We start from the raw sequence: 11791 nt of genomic DNA on the forward strand, positions 1-11791 counted from the left end.
TGAGTTAGAGGGTATTGCAACTGTTTTTAATGCTCATCGTGTCAGTTGGTTGTGGCTGGCTACTTTCACAGCACTGAATTGCCCAGAAATATTTATTCCCGTGGGTAATATTTGCTGCTACAAAGAAAAAAACACCACCACCATCTTGTGAACTGCTTGAGGGTGGCGGGGCGGGAAGCATCTAGAACCTTACAGATGCTGCATTTGGAATGTCAGAGTTTGAATTATTTTCCAGTAGAACTGATTTCCAACGTACATGTGCTTGAATTCTTACTTGTCATTTGATGGAGCTATAGGCTGGAAAACATTCAACAAAGTCCCAGTCATGTTTGGATCCAGCCATATTTGCGCTGCTTTTCCCCCCGTGAATGTTTGCGTGGCTGGTTCAGTTCATACAGCTGCTAATGGAACACTTATAAAGTGTATTTGCTATTCAGTATTCTTTACTCCTGTTTAATCAGGTTGATAAACAACCAGGGAGAAGAAACAGTACCATGTGACTCAGGAAACAAATCACACTCCTGGTCAGAGTGCTCATTTTGTGGATAAAAAGTGTAGTTTGACATATCACAGGCACCTTTTCATATCTGGGAATAGGGAAATTAATCTCAGTCACTAGAGGCCAAAGATGTACAGTGTCTCTCCTGCAATTTACCATGAATTATGAAGCAACACAGATAAGCGTCACTCAGTTTCTTTACCTTTTGCTTTAAATCCCTTCCAGCGGCGATGGATGCAAGAGCTGCAGTATCAGAGTGATTGTCTGAGCCATGCGTATTCCAGGGCAACTCTCATTGACTTCGGTAGCCAGAGCAAGGACTGTAGATTTGACCGCCATGTAACTCCCGCCTGGAATGAACTCCAGGAATGATGTTTGCATTGCTTGGTGTTTGTTTGTTTTTCACATCTCTGCTCTGATTTCTAGGGATTCAATGTGAACATTGTAACCATAGATCGGGTTTCTGCTCTCCACGAGGCCTGCCTGGGTGGCCATGTCACTTGTGCGAAAGTCTTACTGGAGAACGGCGCTCAAGTGAGTACGAGCGTATAAACGAGGCCGTGTGTGTGTGTGTGTGTGAGAGAGAGAGAGAGAGAGAGAGACAGAACATCTGGCCACAAAAGGGGACAATATTTTGCTTTCACTAATAGTAAATTACTTACATTTCTGTAGTGATAGCTTTTTTCCTGAAGGACCCCACCTTTTTACAGCTTGGTGGCTGTTTTGATCGTAGACATATTCCTCTTTGTTTTTCTTCTGTGAAACTTCACTGTGATCAGTGGGAAAAAATTAGGAAAATTAGACCAAACTAACTGTTATGATGATGAGTTGTGCTCTGCTTTCCAGAATGGTCACTGGAATTGCTCCAAGTTTTTTGAGATAGTTTGTGATTTATACATAAAGGGGCTTAAGAAATGAAACATTTTGTCTAATAAAAGAGCAGCTTTTCTCCACATTGGACCTAATATAAAAATATCTTTAAAAATGAAATATGGGAATATAAAGAAATATATGGGGATTTATTATATTGGGTCTGCTTACAGGTTCCCCTGATTACTATGCTGAACAATTTACATGTGGAGTGGCAAGAAATCAAAAAAGTGGAGTCCAACAACTGATGTATTCATTAGCAGAGAAGAATATGATTATAGAATAACTATACTGTACATTAACTTTTAAGCCCCTAGACAGGAAAAACAAACCTTGCTCTTCATATTACTCAGTTTCAGGTTGTTTTTGAAATTACCCAGTTTAAAAAAAATTGAAATGTATTGATCACATATCTTTTTAGCACCTAGAAAGTCATAAATCTGAACTGTCAATTGTCACTGTCAGTAAATCATCCTTATTGTTCAACTTTTCCCATTCTTCATTGCTACATACAGTCTCAGTTAGTCAGTGGCTTTTTCTTCACATAAATTAATAATCACGGACACAAGAAGCGGTGTCCCATTCTGTTGCCTTTCTTCAGCACTGTGATCTTTTTCATTTCCTTCACTAGAAAGCCATTTACTCTGGAACAACTTCCCAGAATTCCTTCCTCTATTACCAGATAAGTCATTACCCAGAGGAGAGGCTTTGCTAGTGTTTTTGCAAGATGAATTGGCTACCCATCAAAATGTATGAGCTACACAGCAAGGCTTTGTCTCCGCTGGGGGAAAGCATCATGTTAGATATGCATTCACTAACTCATTTTAACTTGCAATATGACTTTGCCCTTAGTGTGGACAAGGACAGTCATGATGAAAACATATTAGCTGGTCTATGATTTTAACAGGTGTTTAAAAACGACTTGTCCTCATTTACATTAAGTGCTAAGTCATGTTTAACATCATGGTAGTTAACAAGTTTTCTAGCATGATGATTTTTCCCCATTGTAGACCTGGCTCTGCCATTGAGCCCATTCCCTGGGTGTAGAGCTCTGCAGCTGGGTGAGGTGCCATTCAAAACATATTAGAGTTCATTTTACCATGTTGGGCAAATACCCCTGCACCACATATGGGGAACCAGTCTGGTAGGACTTAGGAATTCAAGATGATGGACATCTCTTTCTTCAGATATATTGTTCCCTTCAAAACTGTGCTTGTGTTCCTTCTGGCCCTCATCTTTTGCCAGGCCCTCCCTTTCCCCAGAAGCCAAACAAACCCCCATTCTGTACTGTTTCCAAAATAGGAGGTGGGCAGTCTGGAAGAGAGCTGGAAAATGGCCTTTTTCTTTTTAAAATATATGCAGTACAAACTGATATATTCAGCATCTTGGAAAAAAGCTAAACTGTGCACCCATTTGTGCAGCTGCGTAATCTCCTCATGTAGACGTTGTTGAAGCTGCTCCAATAACTGGGAATTGATTGGTAGCATTTTATACTGGACTGCCAACTCAGCCAATCAGGCATCAAAATGCCAGCAAAAACACTAGCAAAGAAGCAGCCCCTCTGCTTCTCCTCTCAATTGGGTACCCACAGTTAATGGCTCAGTAGGGAAGGAAATTAAAAAGATCCCAACACCGCAGAAAGGCAATAGAATGTGACACAGCTTTTCCTAGTGGGCTGCATACCTGACTATTAAGTTATTTTTTTTAATAAAAATCCCCCCAATTTTCCATTAGTTAAAAAAAAAAAACCTTCCACAGAAAATTTGTAGGCAGCCCTAATTCCGCTGTAGAAATAGAGCTTGAAAGGAGACTGAGTTGGAAACAGGGGTCATTGTGAATCTGGCTGCTCTATTATAAGGGGAGGGCAATAAAACTGTTCATCATATTCCATAAGGACAGCTGGGATCTCCAATTCCCATTCTGTAGCAAACTGTAGTGAAGACCCCCATGTACTATCATACAGCACACTAGTGACTAGATCCACATTATGCAACAAGTCTCTCCCAGGCAGTTTATTCAGCAGAGCTGCACTTATTTCTGTGACAAACTGGGAATCATGCAACAGTGCTGATAGTGAAATCTACTAATCTGCTTGACTTCTAAACTGGAGAGAGCAGGAAACAGACCGGGGGATAGAAGGTCTGTTTGACTAAATAAAAATGTTCACAAAGTATTTGCTTTCCTTCCAAGATTTGGATTTGGTCAGAAAACTGCAACTGTGTTGGGGTTGGGTGTCTGAAAATGATTTTGGGGGATTAAATGAAAAGTCTAAATTTTCCATAGGAAAAATCCCTATCTTCCAGCCAGCTCTACGTAGGAGCTTGTACAATTTTCAGTGTCAGAGTTCTGTTGCTGCCGCCGCCCTGAGAAGCAGGGTGGCACTTGATGGTAATGGTCTCTCCTAGAGTGTGTCACTCTGAATTTGGTGACTAATATGGGCTCTGACATTAAATAAAATCAGTGTCTTCTTCTTATGCTGTATTTAGTGTTGAGATGTGGGTAGTTTCCAATGGAAGTGCATCCCTTTTAAAACAGATTATTGTCTGTCTGTCTTGCTGTTCAGGTCAATGCAGTCACTGTTGATGGGATCACTCCTCTCTTTAATGCCTGCTGTAGTGGCAGTGCAGCTTGTGTGAACATGCTGCTTGAATTTGGAGCCACGCCACAGCTAGAGAATCACCTTGCTTCACCTATTCATGAAGCAGTAAAGAGAGGTAATTTTAAGGCTTTGAGTACAGCTAACTATAAATAGATCTGGCTTTGTTTTTCCTCCCTAAATAATTGTGGGAAATTCATCTGCATCTGAAGTATCTGGGCCATAGGGATAAATGTGTGTTTGGTTTAATCCATACTATTCTATATAGAGTTCTGTGTATTCTATTCTAATGTTATGTATATAGTATGTGTTTGTCGGGCATCCTGCAGAGAGGAAATGAGGTGAGATGACCTCTCTTCTGTGTTATCCAGGTCACAGGGAGTGTATGGAAATTCTTGTGGCCAATGACGTTGACATTGACCAAGAAGATTCGCAGCACGGAACACCCCTTTATGTGGCCTGCATGTATCAGAGGACAGACTGTGTCAAGAAGCTTCTCGAACTAGGTGCTCTGGGGGCAGAGGAGGGGAAGCTGAACATATTTGAAGGCACCACCTATTGTTTCTCCTTAATCCCTCCCCGCTCCTGATATTAGCATTTAATTCCTCCTGACTCCTTGGAGGACCAAGAATTTTGAGATTGGGATAAAAAAGGGGATTCTGTCATTCGAAGATGATGATGAGAGGAGCTACAAAGAACTGTCTTGGTATATTGTTTGCCCTGTGACCCGCATCAACTCCTTTTGATTATTATAAAATAAATAGCCAAGCATGCTAAGCATTCACTCATCCACTGCTCACCACGTGCAGAGGGAGCAGATCAGCTAACCAACCACTCAAAAGAATAATCCCTTTAGTGATCATGAAGATCCCACATACAGCAGGGCAGCACCTCAGGTGGTCTGGCTTGTTTTAGCCAAAGCAGCTATGCTGATTGACACCAGCTAAGGCTCTGGCCCAATTTGGGTGCTACTGTCAGCCTAGGATAAGCATTTTACTCCTGGACTCCAAAGTTATTTTAATTAAATGTTACAAACATGCTTTTCTGGCCATTTGAATTAATCAGATGGAAGCAACTTTGATTTTAAACACCCACTCATTTGATAGTCAAAAAGTTCAGCATTGGCTCAACTTCTGTTGATTCTCCATCCTCATCTTACTGCTACTCTTGAGGCTAATATAGTAGCCATGTGACTTCTGGATATTGAGCACTGCTATAATCAAGAGAAGATAAGTCCTGTGTGCCATCAGGTGCACTTCATTTATTGATGCTAATGATGGAAGCCAAAGTGTGTGATAGAAATCTTAGACTCAGCCAGTGATGTGTTTCCCTGCTTCCTCCTAATGCTAACCCTGGTCTATTCTTATCTCTGTGTGTGTTCTTTTAAGGAGCCAGTGTTGACTTGGGTAAACGATTAGACACTCCACTCCATGCTGCAGTTAGGAAATCCAGCGCAGAAGCAGTCAACTTGTTAACGGACTATGGCGCTAGCTTGACACGCAGAAATGCTGAATTCAAATGTGCCCTTGATCTGGCAGCCCCCAACAGCAAAGTGGAACAGGCCCTCTTGCTTCGGGAAGGTAATGTCTCTTTCTTTTTTTAACGGGACAATTTTTATTTCCTTTTCATAAGTATTTTTTCATGTTCATCTTCCTTTTCCACATACAGCTGCTCCCTCTGTTAGTTCTCTGAGAGTCTCCAGGATGTTTCAAGATAGGGCACAGGAATGAGAACCAAGAGATCTCAGTTCTATTCCTAGCTTTGCCACTGACTGCCTATGCGATGGCAGGCAAGTCGCTCTGTTTTTATGTGCCTCTGTTTCCCATTTATTGAATAAGGATAGTCCTTATCTGCCTTTGTAAAGTGCTTGGAAAGCTATGAATAAGAAGTGCTGTATATATATAAGTGCCAAGTATTTTTATTTATTACTATTATTATCAACCATATTTGAGAGAGCAAGCTAACAACTATTTTGCATACAAACCAGAAATCCCAAATGAAATGTATACATCAGCTTGGATGTTACTGAGTCTCATTGTGCAGCTCCATGCATAAACAGGGCCATGAATGTGTATAACTTGTGAGAAAGTGGAACTTAAGCCCAGTTGGTTATTCAGCTTCTCATATTACTGCTGTTTCATGAAGCTTCAGGAAGCATTCTGTTAGATCAATGACCCTTAGCCTCTCTGAGAGTATTTCTAGTACCATTTAAAAATCTATTTGGAAGAAACTTTGTACTAGAGACGTGCCAACATTTTAGCCATCTCATCTTGCACCTTCCTCTCATGTAGAATTCTTGCCATGCAGTTTTTTACCTTTATATGTACATCTAACTCTGGAGGGTAGAAACTGCATCTCTACTTGTTTTGTAAAGTGAAATGCATAGCTAAGGCTCTGTATAATGAATAGCTCTGAAATACATGCTGAGCTGAATTATTCTTTCCTTTAACCTTACAATTTTACAGCACGTTTTCATCTGAGGAAAGCTATTTGGACACTATCAATTTAATAGGATAGACCTAGCAACCTGTATAATTCAAAATCTTTATTAGATCCCTTCCTAAATGTTGGTCCACTAATAGCTTTTGACTAATCCTCATGTATTTTCATTGCTTCCAGTGAGATTATAAAATATCTGTCTTGAAGTTCCTTATTTTACCAAAATTCAATTGCTCTGATTTCTTTATTATATGTTCTGAGTTCAGAATTTTTTTTTCTCCAAGGTATATTTATTTCTTTATCTGGCATCAGTCCCATTCTTCCCTTCTAGAACAGTCTGGTAAAGGATCTCTATACATGTTTGCATTGTCTACCTAGTGAATATGAGATAAAGTTGTGAGAGGGCTTCAGGAGGTAATCCAGACCAGTGAGGGGTTGTGTGATCTCTTCCCCTGTAACTCTGAACTGTAACTCCCTGCCTGGGATACTAACAGTTGGCAACAAGCATGCAGGTTACATCCTGAGTGTCTGCGTGCTAGACATCTGTGGTTCAGCAGCTGTGGCCTCAGCAGCCTGTATATAGCCCCGTAGACCCATACTGGCTTCCACCAGCCTTGGTTACAATCAGCAGTGTAACCCCAACATAATCCCAGTCCTGAATTTTTCCAAAACTGTGTAATCTGCAATGTCCACCCCTCTCCTGGACAGTTCAGAGAAATAATAGGGGTCGTTTGTTCCTCTAAAGAGATAAAAGCATATCAACTTATTAACTTAACTGGGGTGAATACACCCTCCCATTTAAACACAGCACTTACTGTAAAGCAACTAAGAACATAAAACAAATTTATTAACAATAGGACATAGGTTAAGTGATGCCAGGTAAAAGGAATACAGTTAGAAACGGTTACAAGTAAAATAAAAGCGAGAACACCCATTTAAAAGTCTAAAGCTAACTCTAGCAAGGTACAATCTTTGCCTAAGCAGGTTTCTCACCTATATTTAGTTTCCAGAGACTTTAGCCCCTCCTTTGGTGAAGGATTCATCTTTCTCAGCTTGGAAGAGCTCTATTCCCTTATGTCTGCCTAGTGATGGATGCCAAAGATGGCTTCTGTCCTTGCTTATAGCTTCCAAAGTTCAGTGAACTTGTTTCAAGAGACAAGATGATCTCACACTGTTTTTCCCTTCCTGTGGTCCTGCTATCCCCCTGTATGTAAAGGAAGCTTCCATTGTTTTGATTCCACCACACTTAATTTACATAGCAGACAGGTAATAGCTGCCTTTTCTCCTGTCCAGGGTGGAAACTGTTTTGCCAGAGACTTCAAAAGATAATATCATTAAGTATCCATATTTCCTCATGTAGTGTTAATACATACATTTCACAGTGATATTAATCACCAGTGTGTATTAGCTTTCAGAAAAGACCTCCCTCTCATAGTACAGTAAAATCATATACAGTTGATTCAATTGGTTATCACTTGAGGTTCAGCTCCCCTGCCTTTATAGACCAGTAAACATTTGAAATGGATTCTTCTGAAGGTTCCCTCTCAAAGTAAAGTTTATTCAAGCAGTGAGGAAGGCAACGTGCAGTCTGGTGGTGAAGGAAGCTCTATGCTTTTTCTTCCTCCACTTGTTAGCTTAATAGCTGTGCTTACCTAAAATGTAAAAATGGACCTTCTTTGTCTTTGCGGGAAGATCCAGCAGGTCAGCAAATCAAATACACATTCCTTTGTCCAAAGCAGGGGCGGCTCAGGCACTAGCGGGGAGCCTGACAAAAGGAAAAATGAAAAAGGTACAGGAATCAGTATAACTGGAATACAAAATGCCTGAAACTTACAGGAGGACAGACGCATTCATGAATAGCTATATCAATAGCTAAAGGAACAAGTCCCTTACTTAAGACTGTTGACTGGGACAAATACAGCCAAACCCCCAACATTTCTGTCCCACATGGATTTTGTCAAGCAAGATTTTGCTTTAGTTCTCGATATATCTAAGGGTATTCCACCACCTAGTGGCTGAACAGTATGATACAGTTAGCATTCCATTCCATTCCACACCATTCGTGAAGCATATAAAGGTTCTCCACCTTTCCAGACTACTGTATTCCTTTCAGGAGTCTGATTTGTCTTGAGTACTCCCAAGTTTCACCTCACTTAAACTACTTGCTTATAAACTCAGACATAAAAACACAAGTGTCACAGCACACTATTACTGAAAAACTGATTAGTTTCTCATTTTTACCATATCATCAAATAAATTGATTGAAATATAAATATTGTACTTAAGACTGTTTTTCACTTGTGAGCCTTGACATTCTGGGAGGCAGTGAAGTGACAACAATTAAGTTTTTCTTCACATTGAGTCTATTCTTACTCTTTGTCTTGATGGCAGTCTGTGGCGGGGTAAGACTCACCGGCATGGGCCTCCTGCTGGTAATCCAGGGAATTAACTCTTTCCAGCCCGAAGCGCCCTCTGCAGGCTGGGGTCTCGCCTGCCGCTGTCTCCGTGTCCCTCCCAGACCCTGGTGCCCTTTGCTCAGGGGTTCTCCCCACCACAGTACCCCCTCACTCTGGGTCTCCCCTCCTAAGGGAACCCCCAACCCACTATCCCCATCTTGCCTCAGTGGCTACTGCCAGTCATCATCGAGCCCCCTCTCCCTGGAGCAGACAGCAGTCTGTAAACCACTCATCATCGGCAAGGGGGGTTGGACCAGCTGCCTCTGCCTATTCCTGGGCTGTCCCTCTGAAGCCCTAGTACCATTTTGTGGGCCTTTAACTCTGCCTGCAGCCTGGGGCTTTGCTAGACTGGAGCTCCCCAGCTCCCTCTGCCCTTCCCCAGCACTGCTCCACCGTAGATACCCTTCTCAGATTCCCAGACAGCCAGGTCCTTCTCTCTCAAGGCTGCTAGAGAGAGTGTGTCAACCTCTGGCCTCAGCCCTCTTATAGGGCCAACTGTGGTCTGATTGGGGCGTGGCTGCTTCCCCCAATCAGCCTAGCTTTTCCCCCACTGCAGCCCTCTCCCACCCCACTACATAATCATAGCAGAAAATGAGACTTCACAAAGATATTTTGACCCAAAAGATCACAGATCATCCAAAGCTTGGTTCCCAAGGTCAGTGTAATTTCTGTACTAAACACCAGAAGTGAGTTAGTGCGGAGACATTACATTTCATTTGCAGGCCATGCTCTGATGACAGCTCAAGAAGATTTTCTTGCTGACCGGCAGAGAGTTTACTGCTGCTAACATCTGGCAAAATGAATGGGTTTCTTACCCAGTTAAGTTGAGCTGAGTTGTGTTGAGTGTTGGGGAAATATGACTTGAATTCAGATGTCAAGTGGGCTGTAACAGGATTCACTCACCACTGTGGTGCCTCCTGCTGGTTGTCTGGGGAATTAGCTCTGCATGGTAATGTGCCTTCTTTGGGTGGTGCCTCACCACTATCACTCCTGTTATAGGACCCATGTCTCTCCAAGGACTGTAGCATCCTCTTCAGTGACACAGCCCTCAGGCTGTGCCACACACTGTGCTCCTCCCCCTTCCGGGGGATCTGCAGTCCACTGTTCAGCCATTTCTCTTAGTAACTACTGCAGCGAATTGTCTGGTCAATTCCTCATGGCCCCAGCATCCTCTTTGTCCTTGCCTCACGACCTCTGCCTGCAAACCCCAGCAGCCAGCCAGGATGTGTTGCTCGCTCCCCTGGTCCCTGCTAGCAGCACTGTTCTGTCCAGTGTGCTGGCAGTTCTCTCAGCCCTCCAGAGACACAGTCCTTCCTCCCTGGGCTCCCAGCAGAGAACTTCCTTCCTCTGCCCTGCAGCTCCCTTTTTATATGGGCCTGCTTGGCCCTGCTTGGCTGCTCCCTTCAGCCCTTTTCTGATTGGCTGCCTCCTGCGCAGCCTCCTTAGCGCTCTATTAACTCCTTAGATCCCAGTGTTGGGCAGGCGCCCCATCACATGGGATAAATGATCTATTATTTCTTTAAGTTTGCTCTGCTCGATTTTCCCTGTGCAGATATCATTGACATATACGTGAAGCAGTGGAAAACAGGGGAAGTCTTTGTCTCCGCATTTGGACTTCCAAAATTCAATTTTCTTAATAAAAGCATTCACTTTATCATAGAGATTCAGAACATTAGTGTTATGGCCTTACATGGACAAAGTTAAATCTTTCAGCTTGCTAAATATATCTGCGAGGTAGGCAAGTTGAATTAACCACACAGTATTGTCAAACACAGGGATAAGAAGGGATGAATAATCAGAAATGTGTGAACTTCTGTGTGTAATTCAAACAATCTGTCAAGTACTCCCCTCTTGAAAGCCAGTGAACCTGTGTGAAGCAACAGTTGCTGATGTTCTGACCCCATCTCTTCACAAAGAATGCAAAACAGGTGAGCATTGAGTGGCCTGGACTTGATTAAGTTGCCAGACTCATTTAAAACTTCTTGAAGTTCAGAACTCATCTTTTTTGAAGCAAGTGCCTCTCTGTGTATGATACAGTGCACTCACTGCAAGGAAAGACTATCTTTCCTGATCCTAACTACAGGTCCATTCATCTCCCGGTCATTGCACTGGCCCCATCAGTGGAGACGAATTTGCATAAATTCCAACTCAAATTGTGTTCAGAAAAAAAAAGTCAATTTGTTTAAAACTGTCCTCTGCAGTTGAGTTTGCCTTTATACTTCTGCAAAACGGCATGTGCTCGTTGATATCAGTGGTTTCAGGGTATCAAACATACACAATCAGTTGAGCTTCTCCACTAATATCCATGGACTCATCAAGCTGAAAGGCGAAAGTTTTTGCCCTTTTAAATTTCTCTACAAGTTGAGAGACAATATCCTCAGCCATTTCTTCAATTCTGCAGTACACGGTGTCATTTGATAAGGGTACTTTCTTGAGCGTATGAGCTGCTTTTTTTTATGAAGTATGTTTTCTGCAAGTGCCACAGTGGCAGGCAGAATCAGATCTCCTGCAATTGTGTACCCTTCTTTGATTTTGCTGCAAGAAGGGAGACAGCATATGAAGCTCTGAGTGCTCTTGTAGAAATAGTTGAAGCTTTTTTCATTTTTAAGCTGGCAAGTCTGGAACTCAGAGCTTTCTTTGAAAACATTCTACTGGCTTACCCGCATGCACAGCGTGTTTTGTCTTCACATGTTGTTGCAAATGTGCTGGCTTCATACTGTTATTTGATAGAGTTTCTCCTCAAAGGAAACATGAAGCTATTGAAGATGTGAATCCAAAAGCAATATATTCCTTGCAGAACTGATGGGTTTTTTTCCAGTTATTTTCAATTTCTTACAATTTTGCCACTACTGCTACTTCCAGCTCCTCATTTTAAAAATCTATCAATTTTTACAATGCAACCACATACACACCATGACAACTTCAACCTCA

General features: G+C 42.1%; 1 protein-coding gene across 3 annotated transcripts in view; it reads left to right on the forward strand.

The window, feature by feature from the left end:
• The window catches only part of ASB11 (ankyrin repeat and SOCS box containing 11), a 29930-nt gene that overhangs the window by 9027 nt on the left and 9112 nt on the right, over positions 1 to 11791 (forward strand). For 2 of the 3 annotated variants that reach the window (XM_034759065.1, XM_034759073.1), the window contains exons 3-6: positions 926 to 1033; positions 3933 to 4083; positions 4337 to 4471; positions 5354 to 5545. In XM_034759065.1, coding sequence (XP_034614956.1) covers positions 926 to 1033; positions 3933 to 4083; positions 4337 to 4471; positions 5354 to 5545 — 586 coding nt within the window. The remainder of the gene's footprint in view (positions 1 to 925; positions 1034 to 3932; positions 4084 to 4336; positions 4472 to 5353; positions 5546 to 11791) is intronic. The other variant, XM_034759082.1, reaches the window with a different exon arrangement.

This window comes from Trachemys scripta, chromosome 1, assembly GCF_013100865.1.
Source record: "Trachemys scripta elegans isolate TJP31775 chromosome 1, CAS_Tse_1.0, whole genome shotgun sequence".
Lineage (NCBI taxonomy): Eukaryota > Metazoa > Chordata > Testudines > Emydidae > Trachemys > Trachemys scripta.